Source organism: Lagopus leucura, unplaced genomic scaffold, assembly GCF_019238085.1.
Source record: "Lagopus leucura isolate 7727_CA_CO unplaced genomic scaffold, USGS_WTPT01 Super-Scaffold_100014, whole genome shotgun sequence".
NCBI classification, from domain to species: domain Eukaryota; kingdom Metazoa; phylum Chordata; class Aves; order Galliformes; family Phasianidae; genus Lagopus; species Lagopus leucura.
Genome location: NW_024962268.1, coordinates 1,158,458 through 1,183,108, shown reverse-complemented (window position 1 = coordinate 1,183,108; position 24,651 = coordinate 1,158,458). Strand labels below are relative to the sequence as shown.

Sequence of the window (24,651 nt, the reverse complement as noted above, 5' to 3'; positions counted from 1 at the left end):
AAATTTTGTTGCTATATATACTGCAGACAGCACTCATACAGTGTATTTAACAGAGTTTCAGAAGTTGGTATAGACCAGGCTGCCATGAATTGAACGTAAATCCAGGGAAAAAAAAGTACTTTTTGTTCCAGCCAGTTCTCTCAGTCAGCCTACCACTGGTCGGCTGGTTCATGGCTACTTATGTTGTGATAGATGGGAGGTGAGGTCTGCAGTCAGGAAAGGAAGTAGCATGTTAGTAACAAAAGCAGTTCTTAGGTGCCAGAGATGGCACGTGTTAATCTGATGTTGATGTATAGCAGTTTTGCTGTCCCTCTGGCTTAAACTGATGGGATGTACCAAAAGAACACAAGTGATTCAGGAAAGAAAGTTCCTTCTGAAAAATTAAAAACAGGTGTTCTTGTTCCTTCAAACCACTGGGACTGGACTGATGAAGAAACTTCAGCCACTTGTCTCCCTCAGAAATTGATGAGAGTAGCTTTCTGCATGTGGGTTTATGAATGATTGAAGTCTGCAAGTTTCTTGTTTTATCCTGCTTCTAAATGACCTCTGAACTTTTCCAAGATCCTTTATTATATTGCAGAGTACAGTTACAAATTCCTGGAAGTTACCAGCTGTGGTTAACTGCGCTCTACCAATACTTAGAACCTTATGTAAAATCTGCCTTGTTTGTCCACAACAGTAAACAAATAGAAATCAGCATGGTGAGTGTACCTGAATGGCAGCCGGGCAGCTGCAATGGCTGTAATCGATCTGTTGGCAGCTGGGAAGGATTCTCTGTGAGGTCTAGACTTATTTCTCTCACAGCTTCCTCAGGTATTTCTTGGTGAAGAGGAAGGGCAGTGTTCCTTGCAGGCAGAGCGAGATCAAGTGGGCATGCCTGAGATCTGTGTGAGTTGAGATGGAGAGTCTATTTTAAGGCCTGTGTGGACTCATGGTAATCTTCAGTCAGGGCTTCATTTCCGCCATGGGGAACTTGTGGCGCATCCAGCCTTGTCCCCTGCCCATGGCCTGGCCAAGGAAGGGGGGACTTGGCTGATGACACTTTCTTATCCTTGAGTGGTTGGCTGTGGTTCTGAGGAGCACAGCAGCTTCCTTAATCCTCTTTTCAGCTGCTGCTGTCAAAGCATCTTTTTCAAGATGCAGGCTGTTTTGCAAAGGGGAGCAACTGAAAGCTGGTGTTAAATGCCAGCTCATAGCTTACAACATTAATGCTGCGTTGGGTTCCAAGCTCTCTTTCCTTGAGCCTTGGGTACTGTAGGCACAGTGAGTGCTTGTGTCTTGCAGGTTGGGTTGGGAGAGTGGATGTACTGGCCAGTTTCCTAATGTTATTTTTGTGTGCTTCTCCTCACACCTTTGTGTTAAACCCTTTTGTCAGGTAGTTGTGCAGACAGCCGAGCAGGGCCCTTTTCTTCTTCATTACAATTCACAGGTAAGATGCCCCAGATAACACCTTGAATGTGTGTTCAGATTTTGTTCCATCACTGATAGGTTTAGCCAGGAGAGAGGCTGTGACACAGAGGAAAGAGGTCTGCTTGCTGCCATTTTGCTTTTGAGTCCTACCCAAAGCTCTGAAGGGAAGCTGCTGAGAAGAACCCAAATGGGCCTGAAGCAGTATTGCCGCTGGGCTTGACATGGTGTATGGATATAGCAGGTTGCACCCAGGTGCCATCTATTCACCCTGCCAGAGCCCTACTGCTTGCCCTGGTGCCTGGCAGAGGCTTCAGCTGACAAACTAAAGTGACTTCTGAGGCACTGCATCTGCATTGATCCTGCTTTAAAGCAGCCTCACTGTATTCCTCCATGTCCTCCTCACAGTGGTTAGTGTGTAAAAGCTGAAGCACGTGGAACTGCTTGGATATATTTTTCCTCTTATCCAAAACTGCTGCTCTACTTTGCAAGTCCAGCGGGACCTGCCTTCTGCACCATCTGCCAGAGGAGCTGGGGTGAGGTTGCATTGGAGGAGAAGGGACAGCCTAGCCTGTGCCAGCCTCACTGGCATCCCTGCCATGCATCCTCCTGCTAGGTACAGTGCATCTTGGTGCAGAGGGGCTGGCTGTGCCCAGCTGCCAGGGCAGGGCTGTTGGCTTAGCACCAGCATTGTATTTATAACCTACCGGACAAGGCTGGCCAAGGCAGCCACCAACAGTGACAGTGGGAAGTGGTTACTTTGTTTTGCAGTCTTTAATTACAGCTGTCTCTGCTCTAAGCAAGTGGGCAGAAAGGAGATGGTTTCTTTGTTTTTCAGTTTGAAAATCTGTTGGTTTTGGCTCAGTGTTCCACACATTAATGCCTCCCTCTTGCATGGCTCTGTGGCTGGTTGATGAGGGGTGATGGTCACCCCTGAGAAGAGACCTAATCTCGGTCACTGCTGTGAAGTGAGGATGGGTGGGGAAGCAAGGCTGGATGTGGCCACATGGTGTGCCTTTGAGTTTTGGGAACTGCTGCTCCAGCCTAGGCATGCGGGAGCATTGCTGCAGGGGTTAGTGCTTCTAGCCTTCACCCAGCATTTCAGTGAGAGGGCAGAAGGTTTCAGCCCACCTTGTGCCTGATATAAGCATTAGCTCATCACTAGAAGGCTTGAGGCTTGCAGAGACCTCCTGCCCTTGGCGAAAGGAAACTCAACCTTGCTTTCTGCAGGGCAAAAGCTTTTTGTTGTCTGAGCAGTGATCCAGCCTGTAGTGAGGTGTTTGCTGATACCACACCACGTATATCAGCAGACAGCCTGCCTGTCTCTGGTAGTGTTTAGATGGCAGCAGGATGAAAGCTGAGTGGCACTGTACCAGTGCTCGTTGTTGCTGGGCACTGGCAATGGTAGAAATGTGATCAAGGGTCGGTTCCATTGTGCTGCAGCTTTAAGCAGTGGTGGAATTGGCAATAGTTTCAGCGATAGGAAGAGACACCTTAGAAGTGCATGTTGGCTGAGAATGCAGGGGCTGGGGGATGTGGATGGGAATAGGCCAGAGGAAAAAACTGTAGTGAAGTTACAGGATTTGCAAAGATGAGCTATGCTGTGTCCTTTTACAGAGGAAAGAAAGTGGAATGAAACCAGAGGAGGGAAAGGCTGTCTAGCAAGAGCAATGAAGATGTCCGATATGTTTTGTTATAAAAGAGAATACTTGAAATTTGCACTGATGCATCATGATTGTGTCCTCTTCAGTGTCACTATTCTATCTGAATGAGGAAGCTGTAGCTTAATTCTTGATAAATACAAAGATGTCATTTCTACCTCCCCTGAAAGTTTGAACAAGCTTTGAAAGAGAGCAGTAACATTTCAAAGTAAGTTAAATCCCAGGGCTTTTTTTCCACTCAAAACACTGGGAAGATTACTTAAGGAGTAATGTATGCATTTAAAAAAAAAAGTATGTTTTGCAAACAGAAGTATTTGTGCAGCTTTGCAGAGCAGTCATAATAGCACAGCTGGAGGAGCTCCAGGGGAATCTATAAAAAGGTCTGTGCGTAATTAGTGCTGCCTTTTAAACACACAGAGGGAAAAAATGAGAGGATGCCAGCAAATTAGAAAAAAGTGTACAACCCAAATGTTTGGGATTTGATTTAAATGTGACTACTAGCTCAGTGCAATCCTGTTCTAAATATATATATATATAATGGGTGGGAATTTGTTGCACTTATCTCCAAATTTAGTAGAGTATGTAACAGTCAGCACTGCTGGTATGCTAGCAAACAGGAAAGCTTCCCGAAAAGTTTCTGCTTCTGTAGAAAAAGCAATTTCTTTCTGAAAGAAAAAGTAAAGAAGCATGCAGCTCTTCCACGAGGAATCCTGCTTGTCAGGCAGGTCAGCAGGGAGCAGCTCAGTGAGTCCTTAGTGAGTCTTTCCTAAGTCAGGTGGCAAGAGCCACGCTCCATGCAAGGACTGAGAGAGAGGGAAAAGGTGGAACGTTCCTGCCGTCTCTTTTGAAAATAGTATCTGTGTAGTTTTTCCTTGCATTGTGTATTTCCTTGGAAAGAAGAACTTGGAGCTGTTTTTTCAGTTTCTGAAAGCTATCGCCATTTTCCTGCTGAGTCCTTGTAACAAGGTATTATAAAGCACAAATGTTGCTCCCCTTTTTTTTTTCTTCCCAGTTTATTACTTTTTTTTTTCTTTTTTTTTTTTTTTTAAATAGTGATGCTGATGATAGTGTTGCCCTAAAGGATTTGGTCTGACTTCTCCATGACCCATGCTGTCTTTCCCAACAGGTGCCACCGTGGAATACATCCCTCACGGCCAACTTGCAGACACCCACTTAACTTCAAATTTGCGAGCGCTGAAATTGGAGCAGAATGTAGAACCTGCTCAGGAGGAGAAGAAGACTCCTCTGGTAGAAGCTGTTCGGGGAAGGAAGTCCTTTTCTTCTCAGGACAAAACTCTAGCTGCAATTAACCTGACAGATGACCAACTTGCCTCTGGCCTTTATGGTAATAACTGGCTTGCATTCCCCTTTCATCATGCTGCTGAGTTTGAATATGAAACACAGTTAAAGCAGGCCTTCAGGATTCCCAAAACAAGCAAAAAAATTTGAAGTTATAGGGAAAATGGTGCCTTTTGTGTCCAGACACTGGTTAAATTTTTAATGAAAGAATTCAGTCTGTCAGTGAAATACTATTTAACACTTTCACAAGGAGAACAGCAAGAAAAGGGGTTAATAAAATAACTTCAAAACAGAACTTGAACTTGTATGGAAGTTTTTCCTCTTTTATGTCTACAGATTGGTGTAAAAATTATTTCACTTAATGCTAAAAATCTAAAAAACCAACCTTAACTAAAACTCCCCAGGCATAGGTTATTGTTACTCATGCTGTTCATACTAATGAGTTGCTTCTGGTAATGGGCTGCTGTCTTTTGACACCAAGAATTAAGATCTTGACAGAGCAGAATAATCCATTTCAGTACTAAAAATCTCCCTCAGGCAGCAAATAAAATAAAAAAAAAAAAAAATTTTCTAGAAACATCTTACAGATTGTCAGCGTGTTGGAGGGTAAGAAAACTAGACTCTAAGTCTTTTGGTTACAGGGTTGGTTTTGAAATGTTCTCTATTTCCAGTGTGCATATGATGTCGTGACAGTATATATAAAAGGATCTCAAAGACCTGCTCAGCTGATAAATTAAACAGCAAGCTGTTTGTTTTGAGAAACTGAAAGCTGCAGCCATCAAAGCTGACTGCAGATTTGTACTGAAATATATGCTCTGCTCATCTTTCAACAGTATGCAGTAACAGTGAAAACACACTCAAGTCTATCATGAAGAAAAGGGATGGAAAAAAGGATTTGAGCAACACCAAGAAGAACCTGCAGTTCGTTGGCATTAATGGCGGGTAAGGGGCCTGTCTTAAAACATTGAGTAATTACAGTGCTGTCACATTAGGAAGGAAAAGTCAGTGAGTTTATGCGTGGGTTTTGCCTGTCCTTACATCTGAGGTACGTCCATTGAGTTTAAGGGTTGGAGGACAGAATTGAACACTTCAGCTCATCTTAATCCCCCTGAACCCTCTGTGTGTTTGTGTGTGTTATCTAAAGTGGAAGCTGCAAGTCATACATGGGGTCAGTCTGGAGTACTTGCACTTTAGGTCACTGCCAGATTTAGTGGGAAAACAGAGCAAACTCCAAGAGCCACGGGAATGCCTCTCAGTAAGTCAGACTTACATCTTTGGCAGCTGACAAGTGCAGCATTGTGCTGTTAAACAATGCAGGAAAGAATGGCTTTGCCTAAGAATTAACTTTTCTGGTCTGGGGCTAGATAAATACAGAATCTTGATGAAACAAATAAAGAAACATTACTTCAGCTTTGCAGGATGTTGTAAAGATCTTCAAAGTGGTCTCACCAAGTTGTTTTTATGTAGCTTTGTAAGCTCTTTCCTCAAGTTTTCCTTATTAAAGTTCTTGGTGCTATATATGGCCTAAATATTGCAATTCCTTCATTTTATTCATATTGGCTAAAAATATTATTACTTCTAGCAGAGGAATGTTGTGGCTCATTTATCACTGTTGTGCATTAGAAAAATAGCCATAGTACATCAATTCATCAGGTGTTACAGTTGGTGAGTTAAAGCGGTTCTTTACAGTCAGCATTGTAATTATCCAAATCATTTATTTTTTCACCAGAAGCATCAGCATGTTTTTCATCTTCACAGAAAAAAAAAAAAAGTTAAGATTGTGGCTGTTGTTTTTAGAAGGCTCCTCTCCTACTTGCTTATCAAGGCAACAATATAATTTGCTCTTGTTAAACAAGAGCGATTCCATCTGTGAGCTAATGCAAGGGTGACAAGGTGTAAAGACTTTGATTTTAAAAAACTTTTCCTTCTTTTATTACATGTCATGCCCCTAGTAATCACAATGACAGAATGAAAGGATCTGTGAAGAGATCTCAGTTGTCAGTAACAATTTATAAGTAATCTCTCAGATTGGAAAAAAAAAAAAAAAAAAAAGAATAATTTGGTATTGCTGTTTTCATGTAAGAAAAAGCATGGTGACAAGAATGGCTTTCCCCTGCTTTCTCAGTATTCCCATTGCTAGCAGCAAAGGATGTCACGCTGTGTTTTTCACTGTCCCACTGTGGTGGTGTTTTAAAAAGGAGCTTTCAAATTGGGCAGCTTATGTTGATTGTACTTCATGTGCATTCGTACCTTCTGTACCTTCTTAAGTGCTTTCTGCAGTGAGTGTCTGGTAGGATAAGCTTTGGGAAAGTTGTTTGACTACCTGCTGTTTCTCAAAACATGAGACAAACAAACAAAAGCCTCTCAAAGCTGCCTTGGTGTTCAATAAGGGATTAAGTGCCTTTGTTTTTCTGAAAAGAAGACTGAGGGTACCAAACATTACTGAATGCAACTGAACCTGCATTTTGTCCTACCCCAGGTACGAAACTACATCCAGTGATGACTCCAGCTCTGAGGAGAGCTCCTCCTCGGACTCAGAGGAAGAGTGTGATGGCCACGTGTACCCCCATGGCTGTGGTAGGGATGGGGAGCACCCCGTGCTTGGCCCCCCAGAGACAAGTGCTGCAGGGACTGCAAAGGACGGGCCTCCCCTGGAGTGTGAGGCTGAGGAGGTGGAGATCAGGGAGAGGTAGGGTGCGCCCTGCAAAGGTGTGATGGCAAAGAGGGGCACTGGGATGGTTTAGGTGGCCTCATGTATGTGAGAAGCCCATTCATTTTGAGCTGGCTGCTTGGTGGAGCTCTGTGAGAGCTGGCAGCCTGTGGAGCCACAAGGGACTGAGCATGGTCCATGCAAGCTGGTAAGTGGAGCATCGCCCAGCCCTGGAAGGGGGGCTGCCAGAAAAGCTCCTGCCTTGCAGCCAGCCTAGAAATTCACATTTCCCCATAATCAGAAAGGTGAATACTTTGATGCTGAAATGCTGAGAGGAGAGTTCAGATATGCCATGTGTTATGCTGTGTGTCTCTCTCAGATACGAACTAAGTGAGAAGATGCTTTCTGCTTGTCACCTGCTGAAAAACAACATTGATGACCCCAAGGCATTGACCAACAAAGATGTGGTAAGCAATACAGAGCAAAATTCTTGCTGTGATACGCAGGGAAATTAAAGGGAGGTTTAGCTTCTTGTTTTATATGGCTGGAACCACTGTGGCTAGACAGAAAAGAATATCTTCTTTCCTGGAGGAATCACTGAGTGCTTCTTCTATCAGGAGACATTTGTCTAGAGAATGCTTGTGCTTGATGTCCTGCAGTGTCGTTGTCCTAAAGCACACGTGTAAAAATAGTAATGTGAAAGTGCAGTTCAACACATCCGTGCATTCCTGTGTTATTTCTGTAGTGTTGCTGTAACCCTGCTGCAGATGGTACTCAGTCCCCAGACTGGGAGGCGCACAGGATGAGGGGGCTGTTTCTGCCAATGACAGAAGCCCAGGGTCTGTTCTGAACGTAAACAAGCTGCCTCTTCTTAAAGACAGATATGCATACTTCCTTGTCTTGCTTGCTACGCTGGTAGCTTTTGTGTAGTGTGCAGTAGGGACAATAGAGGATTTGTTGCTTATACTGTCTGAAGAAACAGAGTTGTGTTTGCTGCATAAGGAGTTGCCTGTGCTATTTTCTGAGGATGATCTCAAAGCAAAAAAACATTGGTCACCACTTAGTGATATAAAACTATATTTGCCATCTGCTGCAGTGGTGCTGTGATGTAAAATGCAGGATCCAGTGCCAGTCTCCTTTATTGTGGAGCTTCTGCAGCTTCCCAGAGAACCTAATACTGTGTGTGTATAGTTTGGACACTTATGTGTCAGGAACATTTTGAAAGGTGGTTTAATATAGGTGTGAGGGGTAATTTCATCTGTGTCAGTCCTTCAGGAATAGTTTAGGCATTCAGAGAACAAAGGCTTTTGGGCCCAGTTGGAGTTGAAAGTGTCAAAATTGCATAATCAGGTGATAATCTCTGCCTTCAAAGTGTGATACGAATTTACACATTACTTTTTTCTGCTTAAAGTATTTGCCAACACAAGTGGTGCTTTGTAGCTGGAAATGGCAGACTAATCAGCTCTTGTTCTCTGTCTGGCTGTTGATAAAGAAGTCTTGTCCAAAAAGGGCAAACTTTATTACAGTTAGGAATCTGTCTAAACTTCCCCAGCCTTTTCCAACACTCTCAACACTTGCAGCAGCTGTTTGCATTATAAGAGCTGAAGCCTGCTCCTATTGGGATGTCATAGATTACTGGAATAAAAAATTGTCCCGTTCAGTTATGCTTGTGATATTGTGACTGCAAAGAATAAATTCCAAGTGATATTTTGCACTAGATCATTTATGAAATTTAAAAAATTTCAACCAAGAGAACCCAAAAGTCATACTGTGTCACTTTCTGACATATTTCATATTTCAACTCATGATATATGTGTTCTTAATTCAAATGAGTTGGACCTTACAAGCTTTTAAGAAGGAATACTGATGTAGATGAAAGTAAAATGTTGTTCCTTCGCCAGACATGAGCCTCCTCTAGGGCTGTTGGTACAGATGCTCTCTCTTGTCTCCAGAAGCTAGAGAAGCACACTGTGTATCTTCTCTGCAGAATTGTTCTTAAACTCATTGGTCACTTTGCAAGTAAGAGTTTATGAGGAGAGAGAATGGACATGGTGATCCTCACATGAATTCCAGCTGCTGAGAAACTGGTTTGGAAAATAAGAGCTGGCTCATGGCGGGGACTGCTGTAGCTAGATGGTTCCCAGCAGACAGCTGTCTGGCCTCCTGCTCCTTCATAACAGTGGGAAAGTTTATCCTCAGTGTCTAACCTGCATCTCTTGTTGCAGCTTAAGTCCATTACTACTTCACTTGCCCATCCTGGAGGTGAAAAACCGGTTCTTCTTTTCTTATTGCAACAGCTTTTTTCACTTTGAAAATGTTACTGTGTTCCTTTCCCTGGTTGTTCTTTCAGCAAAGCATCTCCAGTCCTGCCATCTCTTCCATACGCCGGAATTCCTTGACTAATAATCATTTTTGTTGCTTACCCTTGGAACCATTTTGAGCAAATATTTCTTGGTGTTTGGTCATCAGGCAGGATAAGGTCGCCCAACAGTTGCATTTGCAGTGTAAGGCAGAGAAAAGAGACTCCATTGCATGCTCTGCAAAATATTAACCCGTTTATTCATCACAAAACAGTGTTTGCCTGTTTCATGGCAGGTTCAATCTATGGTCACCTGCAGTGCTCAGTTCTTGTCTTGCAGAGGTTCTGTTCAGCCAGTTCATCTAGACTTTGTGCATTTGATATAATAGATGGGACTGCACCTTATTGGCTTTGTGTGCTGCTGTTTTAATACCTGCAAAATGTCTGTTCCCTTGCTCTTGCTCCTGGTATTGTTCTAGGGGTAACCCCATCCTAAAATACAGTGGCTTTAGAGGTGTATCATGTCTGAAAATGCAGTAAGTGAGAGGAGGTGAATTGGTTTATCTTGAAGAGAAGTTTGGTCAGAGGAGAAGCTGCAGTTTTACACGTATTGTTTGTGAGCTGAATACTTTCTTCCCACGTTTGACTAAAAAAGGCCTAGACTCCCACATCGCTGACCTGTGGTATGGCAAGTCCTTTAAATGGAATGCCCATATGTAAATTTTTCTGTCTTCCTTTTTGGCAGAGGTTTTGTTTAAATACCATCCAGCACGAGTGGTTTCGTGTCTCAAGTCAGAAGTCGGCTGTTCCTGAAATGGTTGGAGACTACATAACTGCTTTTGAAGAGATTTCTCCTGCTGTCCTCAGACATATCATCAATGTGGCAGATGGAAATGGGAACACAGCTCTGCATTACAGCGTCTCGCATTCTAACTTTGAAATTGTAAAGCTTCTTTTGGATGCAAGTAGGTTCACTGTTGGTGTAGTTTTTTATTACAGTTCTCACAGGTGGAAGTCTTGATGAGCAAGAGATAAAGTTCAGGCTTCCTCCAGCAGCAAAATATTTTACTATTAATAGTTACATGGTGTCTTGCTTGGATATTACAGAATCCTTGTTTCTGCTGCTGGCTTTGGAAGTGATGGCTCTCACAGGGTTAATGGAGCACCTAAGTAAACACCACTGGCTCTCAGACTGTAGTCAGATTTAGCAGCATCAGCCTCCAGCATTTTTCTTTGGAAGCAGTGCAGCTGCTGCTCAGCCAAAAGTAGAGTGCTGGTGGGGAAAGATGCATTCAGATATAAACATCCGTGTTAAATACTCAAATCAGTTTTGGCCTTATCTCACTAGAGCAGCACAGAGCTGTTTGTGGCCAACACTGTGGCATGTCATTACTGCTCTCCTGAGAAATGTTGTGGCAGTTTGCCATACAGGAGTATTTCCCTGTTAGATGAACAACATGATGATGCCTCATTCTGTTGTTTTTCACTGTTGCTTTTCTCTCAGTCACCATGCAACACACATAGTACCACGTGTGCTAAACCAGAAGGCAGTGAACAAGAGGTGTCACATACTGGAGCAGATTCCAAGCAGGATGTGATCTGTTTAGGCCTAATTTTGCTCCCTGACTGAAGTTTCTTTCTGAAAGCTAGTTATAAAACTTGTTATGGTTTTCATCTCAACTAGGCCCTGCGGCATGGCTGGATTGAAATGCACTGCTTGTAAGCTGGAAACGTTTACAAATCCAAAAGTGCAGCATTGGATGAACAAGGACCTTAATCATACAGATGTTAGCTTTAGGAAGCTTTAAGAGTCCATCTTGTCTGTCACAGAGGCAAAGGCTTCCTCAGCTGTAAAGCAAACACCACTTTGAAATCCCTGGATCTGTGTGAAGGCGGCCACTTAGAAAGAGTGACTCATGGCAGGGGAATGCAGGGAATGTCAGGGGGACGCTGAAGAGCAGCAGCAGGGCTACAGGGGAGGAAGAGACTGCTCATCTGCTTCAGGAGTCTGTAGGGCAGCTTGAGCATGGTTCTATTTTGCTGAAAGCCAGGACTACTGTGTTTTGTAGCAGTTGTGTATCCCTATGCAAACAGAAGTTCTTAACAGCAAAATACAACCGTGGCTGGTGTCATGTGCATACTGCAGACATCATCACTTGGAAAACGATTTAAGATGTCTTTCTTTCAGGTTTCAGTCTTCACCTATGTGATGTTTGGTGACCACACTCAGCTTTGCAGTCTGCGTGTAGCACAGGCAGCTTCTTAGCCCAGGAACGTCCATGCACTTGGTGAGAGGAGCAGTTGAGACAGGAGGTTCCTGCGTCACCAGGCAGCACTATCCAGAAAGTAAATTAGGAAAATACCCTTTCTCCTTTCATTAGCCACATAGAATAGGAGCTGAAATGTGACCTCAGGAAATACATCTCTGCTGAAGTAGTTTAGTCAGGGAAGGAGAATATAAATTTCAACAATTATTAATTACTCATGAAGTAATATGTGTAGGAGAGTGTTATGTTCTGTGGTTTGAATGGCTTCCCAAGAGAGACTTCTGAAAGGAAGGTTGTGTTACATGTTGCAAGGTAGGACAGGTGATGGTTGTAGAATATGGAAAAATTTTCTTTTCTTAGATCTGTTTTCTTAGACCTGCACTTGAGTGCTTCTGCAATGTTCTTTTCTCTCTCTCTCTCTTTTTTTTTTTTTTTTTTCAAATACTCTTGGCAATAAATCTGAAGAATTTCCTGAAACAGGTTTTCTTGTTGAGGTACCTGTGGTGCTATTTAGTCCTAGATCTAGATATATTGTTTATGTGAATCTGCATCCTTGCTTTCCAATATACTAAAAGCCCTGTTGGATTTCTGCAGACTGCTAGGAGCAGAGATTTGGAGGTTAGAAGTGGCTGAAAAGAAGAACTCTTCTCAGCATCTAGTACTAGTCAGACGACTTGCTTGTATTTGTTCCCAGAGCACCTTTTTTTTCAGAGTCAAATACTTGGCGGAGCTGGAAACAGCCTTTAACCATAAGGTCTTTTCTACAGTTCCAGAAAGTGTCAGAGTATACTTACAAGTCTTCAAAACAGTACCAGTTATAGGAAAAATGTTTGCACTGAGGAGAAGTGGCTTTTCCACTGACCATGTCACTTGGCAGTGGGCTTGCCCTTAGAAGAGGAGCTTAAAGACTCTACTGATTGTGTTCCTAGGATTTGGACCCAGGACCCTGAAGGCTCTGTCAAATTTCAGACTGCTTGTTTTTATAAAAAAAAACTTTAAATGATGACATATAAAATATCTTTGTGTACTCCTTTGTGTCACACACGTAGTATAAAAGGATCCTTTTCTTTCTCAGGCCCAAGAGCACCCCTGTTGTTTTATTTTTCCCTCTCCACTTTTCCTTGAATCACTTCCATTATGAGAGCAATTGATGCCCTTTTTTTTTCTGCAGTAGGCTGCTCTACTAACAGTTTATTCAGTTCATTAGCACAATTGCTGCTTTTTGGGTTCCTGCTTTCCAAAGAAATTATCTCATCCCTCTGCAGATGTCTGTAACGTAAACCATCAGAACAAGGCCGGCTATACCCCCATCATGCTCGCCGCTCTCGCAGCTGTGGAAGCTGAGAAGGACATGAGGATAGTGGAGGAACTGTTCAGTTGTGGGGATGTGAATGCAAAAGCCAGTCAGGTCAGCCAAATGGTTCACGAGACAGTGTTCCCACTCCTGTGATTTTGTTCTTTTTTTCCTTTCCTTCCACATCCCATTGCTTTCTCTATTGGGATGGTTTGTGCACTCACTCACTCTCACCCTTCAGATATTCAAATATTTGCTTCTTTTTATATTTGTTGATTTTTTTTTTTACTCTTTTTTGTAATCGCTTTGTACAAAATGGAGCCATGGAATGACACCTGAGCATCAATGTCTTCTGTAAATATATAAAGAATTATGTGAAAGAGCCATTACAGACTTTTGGGAGGCATTTCTGAATTCTGCAGCATTTCGTTCCTTCCGGGGAGCTCCACAAGTCTGGAAATGAATGCGATGTTTTCATTAATTTATTAAATAGCTATGCAAATGTTGGGTATGTATAAGATGTTCAAATAATGGCAAGCAGAGACCTAATAGTCCTGTACAAAGAAATGCTTCCTGCACTCCCTCCCCCCAGAGAAAGCACAGTGCCAGCAACAACAGCAAAAGATGTGCATGTTTTGTCACTGATTATCTTTGTGGTGATTTGTTTTCTTGTCATTTTTTACAGGCTGGTCAGACTGCTCTGATGCTTGCTGTGAGTCATGGGCGAATAGATATGGTTAAAGCTTTGCTGGCTTGTGGTGCAGATGTCAATATCCAGGATGATGAGGGTTCTACAGCTCTGATGTGTGCTAGCGAACACGGACATGTTGAAATAGTCAAACTTTTGCTGGCTCAGCCTGGGTGTAATGGCACCCTGGAGGATAATGTGAGTTGCCTTTCCAGATGCAGCTTCATCAGATAGGTTCTCCACTCCAGAATGCTTTTCAGATTTAGTTTTTGGGCTCAGTGCTGAAGTCTACCGACAGGAATCTCTTGACTCACAGCACCAAAGTACCAAATGTGTGAATTCTGTTTTGTGATAAAAGCTGCTTTGATCGTTTGTCTGGTTGTTACCTTTGCTTTTCTAACTGACCTTCTCACTAGCTGTTTTTGTAGGTGCACAGTGACCAGAAGAGAAACCATTTGCTAGGTTATGGTAAAATATCCCTCTCGCTTCCCTTTCTTGTTTCTCAGGAGTCTTCCAATTTTCAAACAGGATTTTATCTGGTGACTTAGTGGCCATGTTGCTTTGTTCTTCTGTGTCATGGCAGGTAGTTCTCACAGGATATTCACTCTGTAGGCACACCACAACTACTGAGAGTACAGTTTGGGACTGCCACTCATAGATACGGGATATGGCCTCAGTGCCAAGTGGCATGTTTCTTGTTTGCCGATGCCACTACCGTCAACAGAGAAGTTGGATGTTCTCAAGGATGAAAACGTTGGCTTAGTTGGTTTCTGTGTTCTTGTTAACATCGCCATCTTTTGGGTACATTACAGTTCTTCCTGTTGCTCTTATCCCTCAGAACACTGAAGTGGAGCTGGGATTTGTGGGGGTTTGGCTCATTGCTGGCTGAAACTGTTGTAGAGAGGCAGAGATGTGACTTCTGTTGATTTTAACTGCTGCACGAGCCTCTGCAACGTAGTTGCAGTGTGCAATAGCTGCATGAGGGGAAAATGTAGAAAGGGGTGTAATGTCAAACCCTTTTTAGGGCAGTCCAGATTAATGTAGCCTGGATGCTGTTAGTACTATTAATGACTTCTGTTGAACTAAAGCATGTATGGAGACATGGAATTTAAGTATTCCAGTAGGCAGCTTGATGCTGTTGCCTAAACACAGCTTGTCTGTCACTTACTCGCTGCACAATGAGTTTGTGCTGAGATTTTTAGCGTTCCCCTAGCTATTCTGAATGTGACTGACCCTGCTCCAAACAGTGTGGTAGTGAGCTGAGCTTTGTTTTACTAATGTGCATCACTCTTGTAATGGTTTACCACACCACAATAAGTGAGCCTTGTTTTTCCTGGTGTGGGCTGTGGAGTTTTGTCTTCAATTTGTTCTGCTCCCGTCTCCCAGATCTGCACAGGACAGTTAGGTTTCTTCATAGTTGCTCCCTGTAGTCTCAAAAGGAGACTTTCCACTTGGATGCTGTTTATCACATCCAAGGCTGGAAAAATGGTTTATATCGTCCTTAAACTGGTGGTGACCTTTCTGATAACAGCTATAGCAGTGGCTGGAAATGGTGCTGCACTCAGAGAGCCTACATAAGAGGCAGTCTGTATAAGAGCACTCTGCTTTTAGCAGCTTCAAAGTCTGTGGTTTCTGAAAGAAATAGTACTTCCTGAGAAACTGAGGTGACTGTTTGACCAGTAACATTCATTTATTGGTTTTTAGATTGCCATCATTTAAAGCTGTGCATTTGGAACTATGAGTGCCAGTGTTCCAAGTGTTAATGGCAGTTTGAAAACAACAAGGATTATCATAATACAACAGTTACCATGATATTTGATGAGCACTTATCCCTGTCTTCTCTTACACTCCTGATACTGTGGTTTCTCTCACACCGGTCTTTGAAAATAACAATTCTTTCAGAGCACTACACATAACATTGTGATAATGGCATGCTTATTCCTGCTCAGCAATAATCTCTTCTCCTCATTGAGAGAAATTATGAGACCTCTGACAATTGGATTGTCTCATAAAACAGCAGTGCAAAGGTTTGTTGTCACTTAATTATAAGAAGTTGAGCAAGACTTTAACTCAGCTATCTGAGCAGTGGGAATTCTGCTTCTGTGTGAGCTCTGGGGCTTTTAAGAGACCAGTGAGAGGACACAAGAACAAATTATCTTATTTCTTACCTTTATTTCTCCCAGGATGGCAGCACAGCACTTTCAATAGCCCTGGAAGCTGGACATAAAGACATAGCAGTTCTCCTTTATGCACACGTCAATTTTTCCAAAACCCAGTCACCGGTAAGTACACAACACACTGAATTTTTCACGTGCACTTTACACATTAACTTGCTGTCCTGACCGTGTTAGTGAAACGTAAGCAAAAACTCAAACCCACGTAATCTGTACAGCACATGAAATTTCAGGTTTATTCCTGGGAAGATTTAATGCTGGTAAGTGAAGTGTACATTTTTAAATACAGACTAACTCCATTAGCCTGATTCCTGGCCAACTGTACCACCTTCTGCCTTGTTCCTAGCAGTGAAAGCAGCTCACCATTGGGGCTCACAAATCTGGCTAGCATGCAGAAGTGCTTTTGCATCGTTGTAATGCTAATTATTGTCCTGGTCATGAAAACAAAGCTGTTTCTGGAGTTAGAATTGTCATGGATGTTCTGGTGGATGCCCACTTGTTCTTAGAGGCCTGACTCAACCTCCCAGCCAACTATTGCTAAACGTTCCACTGTCTAAACAGCTTTCACTCTTGGTTAGTTGGTTGTATGATAGCTGGTACTGTTCTTCCAAAAATGGGGAGAGAAAGAAAAGATTAATTGTGCAGTTGAAGGGAAGCAATTGAACAGAGAGCTTTGTGAGTGCTGTTTGGCTGGCTACAGTATTTTCCTTGTGATTAATTGTTCTTTCCTTTTTCTTAGGGCACTCCTAGACTTAGCAGAAAGACATCTCCCGGTCCTACCCACAGAGCTACATTTGAGTAGTGCTGCATGAATACTTACAAAAATCACAATGCCATCTTCAAGCTGCTAAATTTTACTCTTTTACTGGGACAGATACTGAATGTAATTGTCTTGTGCCTGAACTCACCAGCAAAGTGAAAGCAGAGACCTAGTGCTAAGGATAAAAAACCTTAAACTTGAAGCAAGCATATAGTTAGGTAATACTCAGCTGAGAGCCTTAGCCAGAACTGTTCTTCTTGCTCACCTGCTCATCTTTCCATACACTGGCATTAATGCTGTTTTTCTTTTAGATTGTCTTTCCCTATGTTATGTACTGCCTAAAGGTCTAAAGCTATCCTTGCAGGGGGGTCCCGGTGGCTTTTTTTAAATTGTTCTAAAACGTTTATGTTTACTGTGCCTAAACCTTATCACAGTAACCTTCTCATAAATTTCATTCCAACACCGTTTTGATGTTTTTAATTATTCTGAAATTGAGAAGTTGCAGTTGCTTATATAGTGAGCTCCGTGAAGCTTGAGCTGGTGGGTGACTGGATTAGATGCTGGGGATAGATCCTCTCGTGAGTTCAGAAGTTCACTAAGTAACTTGTTGCTAATTGGGGATAATGTATAACTTTTATATGAAAGATAATAATGTCTATAAAATTAACTCGCACAGTATTTTCAACATTTTATACTCCTTAGTGATTAAAAACTACATGAAGAATTACATGTCACGATACCATATTTTTTATTAACTGTGTCAGTGTATAAGCTCCATTCATGTTTATTGGAGAGTGAAATTATAGGTACCAGCTGTGTATTCCCCATGAGTGGAAATGAGTGTAGTTCTCGGTGCATATTTATGGAATGCTACTACCTTGTCACATTCACTTTAGTCACGTGTATTTAAATGTTTGAAGTGCCTTAGACTCTTGCCATATTTTCAAAATAAAATTTCATTATGCTGTTTTAATCCTCTCCTGTTCTACATATGATTTGTCATCATCCAGAAATGCTGCAGATTATACATGCAGCAGCAAAACAGGATGGATTGGTAAATCAAGGCAGGGAGGACTGGATAGTTTCAACCCTTGGGGGCTGCTAATGCAGACACCATCAGTGCCCATCTTGGCAGTGTGAAAAGCTTTGCTTAATACACCTGCCTTCACTAGTCTCGTGCCTGCTATGAAGGCTGGATGGAGAGACCTGGCCTCTCTACTGTCCAGATGAGGTGTTGTGGGGAGGCAATAAAAAACAGGTGGTTTAACATAGTTCTTTGTAAAGCATTTACCAACTGAATAAAGCCTTTGGGCTTTATCTTCCAAGATTTCGTGTCTCCACTTAGTAGTCCCAAAGAAGCTCCCCCATTTCAAGACCAGTCAGTTTGTGCTATTGCACATTCTGTACGTTGTACTTCTCATTCCACTTAGCATCCAATTCTGTGTGGATTCTTAGCTATCTTACCTATCTGCTACTTACAGAGATATGTCACTAGTTGGCCAAATTGTTGTGAAATCAAGGTCCTCCCTCTTACACCAGACTGGCAGCAAAGAGCAGCAACAGTTAAATAAGTAAATAAATAAAACAGTAAAAAATGCTCCATGCTTTGCCGGCTGCACTCAATTGGAGATGGTCGGTGCCTGATGTCACGCGTGCCAGAGCTGGGCTGTGCTCCATGTGCACCTGTCACTGGTGGCACAAAGCAGCACCCATTGTCACCATGGCTGGGGCCTCAGACCAGCTGCCTCACATCCATAATGCAATAGTGCCTGAGCATCGGGCACATGGAGTGCATGACACCAGCATGGGCTTCCGTACAAATTTCACGCTCATGTTGACACTGGGAGAGCTTCTGGTTCAACAGAATTAGTGGAAGCTCGATCCCTTCCATAGCGCTCTCTTGTTAGAGCATGATAAAGTGAGTGCTTTATCCCCTTGGACGTGTCCATTTGTCCCCTTGGACATTGCCATTTCCCCTGCCGAATACACCAGGCATCGGGGTGGTGAGGTGAAGGAGAATGAGCAGTGAGAGCAGATGCTGATGTCTCAGAGCAGGTTGGGTCAGCGAGGCCCAAGCTGTTGGTTTTAGAACTGTTGCAGTGCCACTTCTTGCCACTGTCTGGACAACTGGCTGGAGAGCACACCAGAGTCAAGACAGTTTGATCTTGTCCTTAGTATTTTAAGATACATGCTGTGATGCTGTTAAACAAATCAGCCTGATGAAATGAAAAAGAAGGATGACTGCTTCAGTCTGTCTCCAGAACACGTTCTAATTAATGTATTTCTGATTTCACAGAAAACACAGTCTATTTATTTATACACGCTTGCCTGAATCTAATGGATTAAATTCCACTTGGAATCCAAATGGATTAAATGGAGAGACATTATATCAACAGGACAGAATCTGGACCAGGGACAGGTTCCTACTTTCTGTTTTACCAAGAGTGTAACTTTTATTTAGCACTGACCAGAAGCCATTTAGTTGTGCTTCCTTAAGGAAATCAGTAATCATACCCTTAACTTTGGCTTTTATCTCATGACAGCAGCTTTAAAGCCTGTTGATCACTCCAAAATTTGACCTTTGTTTTTTGTTTGTTGAGGCATCTGACATCCTCTCGGGTATTGTCTGTTTTGCTGTTGCAGATACCTTTCACAGCAGCGTGTCCACCAGGTTTTTTGTCACCAAAAGAGTTTTTCAAACATTATTTTTCGTGCTGCACTGCTACCATGTTTGCATACATGCCTATTCCTAGGTAATGTAGCTTGAGGTTGAAGAAAGATTTGAAGCACATGTGAATTTATGTTTCAGAGTAGAGGACTCTGTTAAAATCTGGACCAATGCATGTTCCCATCTCTCCTACCACAAATTAGTGGAAGTCTTGGGCAAGCAGCTATCCTAGAAGGGTTTAAAATAATTGGTTAAGTGATTTTGGTTTCTAATGACAGAGACAGACACACCAAACCTACCTTTATACATTTTCCTTTGGACACCACTCTCAGATACAGGCTCTGAAATTTGGATTGTCTTGTGTGGAGCCAGGACTTGGACTTGATGATGCTTGTGGGTGCTTTCCCACTCAGGATAGTCAGTGAGTCAGTGAATGTTATTTCTGGTCAGTGCATGTTATCGCAGTCTCTGTTATCTCTCATGTGGGCAGATGCAGTATATTGAGAAGCATAAGCAGTTAAAAAGAAGAAAAGAATACTATTAAAAAAAAAAAAAAAACAAAAAAAAACAACACATTATATAATAATTACTTCCTGTACCATTTGTTCTCTTTGATGGCCCTCTTGTCCCCAGGAGGTTGACACCTGAAGTACCTGACACTGTGAATGTCAATGTTTTCCCCAGTAAACAGTGGGGAGGTTCCCAAAAACAGTTGTATCCTCCTGTGCCCTGTGCCAGCCGAGTTGAATTCCACCTTATAGTGCTGGATAGCATTTATCACAGGTGCTGGGATTAGGGGGTTTACCATGCATACCAGCTTTGAATTGAACTCCCCCCACACACCCTCCCAGGCATTTGTTTTCCAGTTGAGATGAGATGATGATTGACTCTCGGTATATCAAAGCATGATATTGTCTTCACCTTTGAACTCCAAGCCTCAGTGAATACATAAAATCCCTGACATTTTTTCAAGGCTGTAAAGCACTTTACTGTCTTTTTCCAGTTACGCTGTTACACATGAAGTGAAGCTCAGTGCTGCATACAATCACCCTAAGAGATAAAAAGTGAGAGTTATTGGTTACCTGTCTTTATTGGTTACCAATCTTTACATGATGGCAATTGATCTAAATGCATTTTTGCAAGGCATGCTTTCAGAGTTATTATTTTTATGGAACTGGGAGAACTGAAGTTATTCTGGAAATAGACTTCTGTCTGCTCCTCCTGGCGTCTCATGCTTTTGGCTGAGAAGCTGCACAGCTCTGAGGCCAGTTCAGCCTGGTGTGAGTAATACAAGCCTTGGCGTCAGTTCCTGAAACAGGCCTGGCTCCGTTTGTTGGGATGGAAGCAGCCCAAAGGCTACAGACATCTTTGTGCCTTTGAAACAGCAGCAGCAGAACTGGCTGTGAGCAGCTCTCTGCTGGGCTCTGTCTGCATGCAGGCTTTATCCTTTCCTCCGTTCCAGACCCACTGACGGAAAGATTAACCACAAACCCTTCCCAGCAAAAAGAAGTGCCCAAACTGGGTCTGCATCCCTGGGATGCAGGTGAAGTGTGCACTTGGTCTGCCCCTGAGCAGGGAGCAGAGGCAGGAGGTCAGGCAGCAGTGCCAGAGAACATGCAAGGAGAATTTGGGGCTAAGCATTCTGGGAGGTGACGATAATGAGATTAGAGGATAGGGACTCCAAGATTTGGATTTCTTTCATACTCCAGTTGGGAACTGCAGAACTGTTTGACCTCACTCCTGAAGGCCTGGTGTAATGCAGAATGAAGTTAATGAAAAGGTCCCTGCTGACTCCTGCTGAGTTTGGCAGTTGTGATTCTGCACGTCTGTGCTGAACCCAAATGCCTGGTCAGAGTTCAGCTGCCAATTGCTGTCCATTTCTGCCAGTTGCTCCACAGTTCACTTGGATAGCATCACCCAGCAGATCAGTACCTATCTGCTTCTCTGTAAGTACTTCTGGGCAGGAACGTGCTCTTACTGCCTGCAGAATGGTGACTGTTTGGAAACCTCTGTAAAAGGTATTTTGCAGGAAACACTACAACTACTTTTTTGCAGAGAAGTCTGTAGCAACTTCTTAGAAGAGTGTGTGGAACAACACATCTGTTTCCTGCCAGGTTTTTAGGCAGTGGAGCAACACACCAGATTCAGTGACGCTGGAAGTAGTACTGCCTTGCAAGCAATGGATGCATATATTGGTCAGTGCATCAGATAGTTCTTTGTTAGGAGTGATTAATGAATTCAGTGCCTCAAGAGCTCTGTCGGAAGCGTTCTGTTTCTGCCATGATATGCACCTCCAGCTTTCCACATTAGAAGAAAAAGATAAGCCTGTTTCCGCACACACGCACTCCATGCAGGTCCCTGGCAGACTCTCATGAATGGGATGTTCATCAGGAAGAACGGGAGCTTCCAGACAGCACCTGTGGGCACCTTTGCAGGGTCAGCGTGGCACAGGGGAGTGTGGTGGGCTTTATGGTGCCATTTCATCCACCCACTCCTTCACCTTGTGCCACTGCCCAGGTGAGTGATATACCTTCCCTTGCCAATTCTCATCAGACACCATTTCCGTGCATGTTCTGTTTGGTTAGCCAACACAGCCAGCAACAGCAAAGACAAACTGCCTTTGAAATAATTCTTGCTGTATAAAACTGCCCTTCAGCGACCTCTGCAGTCGAGATCTGTAAATAAAGGCACTATTATACACTTAAGCAGAGTATTATTAAACACCTTCAGACATGAAGAGCAGAAGTCAATCGCCATGTCTTTCAGACACATCTATAAGCCACCTGCTGCCTGTGGTGAACAAGCTATGATGTGCCTGTGTTGCCGCTGGGCATTTCTAGGCCCAAGGAGCCACATTTTTTCAGTCCCAAGGTGTGTTGGACTTGCAGGGCAGCCACTCACAGGCCTGTGGCACTGCAAAGGTGTCAGCAGGCACTGGATGGACCAGGAAATGGCTTCCTCACACAGCACAGTCATTCCTGCAAGTTTGCTGTATCGCTCGTGGTGGCTTAACCTGCAGGAGGTGGCTTAGCAGCAGGAAGAGCAAGAAGCTGGTTCATGTCTTCTGTGGTGGATGCAGATCTGGGAGGGGTGTGAACAGAGCAGCTGCATGAAGAGGTTGAGAGAGATTAGAAACACAGACTGATAAAAAACATGAGATTTGGAAATAAGAATTAGGAAAATCAGACTGAAACAACTGAGGGAAAATAATGCAAGGTTGTGGGAGTGGGAGAAGACTGGAAACCTGTAATGTGGGGAGAAACCTTATCTAAGAGTGAGGTAAGGAAGATCTGGTAGTGATGAGAGTAGAAACGGCCCGTGCGTGTTTCTGCACCTGGCCCTCAGCAAGATGTTCAAAAGGAGACTGATGTTTTCCTGAGAGGGGATTCCTACCTGCAAGGGATGTAACACACCACCAGAATGTGTCTGCTGAAATAATGTGCAGTACAGGTGGCTTCCAAAGGGGCAGTAAGGCAAGAGGTATAACCAAAGTTGAGGAAATTCTTCAGGTTAGCTCTGTAAAAAGGAGGGCTTATCTATTGAGATGGGTGAATTTTTAAAGAAATATTAGCTTGCCACCATCACTAGCTGTTATAAGATGATTGCACGTTCTGGCCTTCACGTGACAGCTTGTGTTTTGTCAGAAGTGGGTCAAGAACTGCAGACCAAGCAGACACATGTATACATGAGAGGTATGTCTGCATACCTCTAAACACGTGCAGCCAGGAGGAGCACTGCTCTGAGGGGAGGACCTCTGCAGATGGCAGCAGGCCGGGATCCTGGGAGCAGCCACCTCTAGCAGCAGCCACCGGACTGTGGGTGTGTACTTCTTAGTGTTGTGTTATGCTCTCATTTATTTTACTTCTGCCCAGGCATATTCTCCTGAGATCTGGGATTGAGAGCTGTGGCCTGTGTCCCAGCACTGCTTTTGGAAGCAGTGAAGAAGCTGCTAGCAGAAATGTAAGTTCCACAGAGAGAAAGGCATGCATAACACTGTGCTAAGCTGCAAAGCTGCTGCAGCTCTCCCAATAGCTCAGCATGGACAAGCTCGATGTTACCTGCATGGAAATCTAAGGGTGGTGTTTTATGGCTTTTAATGCACTGGCCCACACAAGATTTGGAAGTTTATCTACAAGACAAGTTCTAGGAACTGAAGCTTCCCTCATGTTACATGATGACTTGCTTGAGGACACCAACAAAATCACTTGCCATGCAAGCTGGTGAAACAGACTGTTTTCTGGTGCCTGATGTGTGACACATACACAAACTTGTCCCCCACCATGACGAAGGACCTGTGCAAGGACTCTGACATGGACCTGTACCACATCTTTATCTCTAATCTGAAGAGAGACAGATTGGAAGGATGGACTGCTCAGTGGTTAAAGGATTGTTTGGATGATCACAGCTGGAGTGTTGTAGTTAGTGGCTCAATGTGCAGGTGGGGATGGTCACATGTGATGTCTCTCATGGGTCAGTACTGGTGTTGGTTCTTCTCAACACCTTTATCAAGGACGTAGACAGACTGAATGTACCCTGAGCAAGTTTGCTGATGACACCACGATGAGTGATGCAGCTGACATAATAGAAGGCTGGGATGCCGTCCAGAGGAACCTGGACTTGCTCAAAAAGTAGGCACATAAGAATCTAGTGAGGTTAAACAAGGCCAAGTGAAAGGTGTTGCACTTGGGTCAGAGCAATCCCAGATATGTGTACAGACTTGGAGATGAACTCATTGAGAGCAGTCCTGCTGAGTAGCAGGGTGGATGAAAAGTTCTGGTGGATGAAAAACAAGCCAGCAGCATTTGCCTACAGCTCGAAAGGCCAATGATATCATGGGCCGCATCAGGAGAGGGATGGCCAGTAGGGAGGGAAGGGGATTGTTCCCCTCTGCTCTGCCCTCATGAGGCCCCATCTGTGTCCAGATCTGGGGCCCCCAGCACAGGAAGAATGGGGGGCTGTAGGAGAGGGTCCAGAGAAGGCCACAAAGATGATTAGAGGGCTGGAGCACCTCTCCTATGAGGAAGAGTTGAGAGACTAGGGCTTGCTTAGCTTGAAGAAAAAAAAGGCTCCAGAGACATCTCATTGCAGCCTTCCAGCACTTGAGGAGAGCTTATAAACATCAGGGAGACCAACTTTTTACATGGTTGAATAGTGACAGGACAAGGGTAATAGCTTTAAACTAAATAAGGGGAAATTAGATGTTTGTTAGGTTAGGATTTGACAAATTCTTTACTCAGAGGGCACAGACGCACTGGCACAGGCTGCCCAGAGAAGCTGTGAGTGCCCCATCCTTGGAGGTGTTCAACGCCAAGGTGGATGGGCCTCTGAGCGGCCTGTTCTGGTGACATGTTCCTGCTCATGGCAAGAGAGCTGGAACTGGGTGATTTTTAGGGTCCTTTCCAACCTAAGCCATTTCTGTGATCCCTGACCAGCAGCCAGATCAAAAGAGCCAGTGCCATAATTTATAGCAGCAGATGAATAGGG

General features: G+C 43.5%; 1 protein-coding gene across 2 annotated transcripts in view; it reads left to right on the top strand.

The window, feature by feature from the left end:
• The window catches only part of KANK1 (KN motif and ankyrin repeat domains 1), a 115,913-nt gene extending 98,441 nt beyond the window's left edge, over positions 1-17,472 (top strand). For both annotated transcript variants that reach the window (XM_042875176.1, XM_042875177.1), the window contains 9 exons: positions 4,195-4,413; positions 5,201-5,309; positions 6,847-7,056; positions 7,397-7,484; positions 10,062-10,281; positions 12,849-12,991; positions 13,563-13,763; positions 15,749-15,847; positions 16,479-17,472. In XM_042875176.1, coding sequence (XP_042731110.1) covers positions 4,195-4,413; positions 5,201-5,309; positions 6,847-7,056; positions 7,397-7,484; positions 10,062-10,281; positions 12,849-12,991; positions 13,563-13,763; positions 15,749-15,847; positions 16,479-16,541 — 1,352 coding nt within the window. In that variant the 3' untranslated portion in view covers positions 16,542-17,472. The remainder of the gene's footprint in view (positions 1-4,194; positions 4,414-5,200; positions 5,310-6,846; positions 7,057-7,396; positions 7,485-10,061; positions 10,282-12,848; positions 12,992-13,562; positions 13,764-15,748; positions 15,848-16,478) is intronic.
• Positions 17,473-24,651: the final 7,179 nt, after the last annotated feature.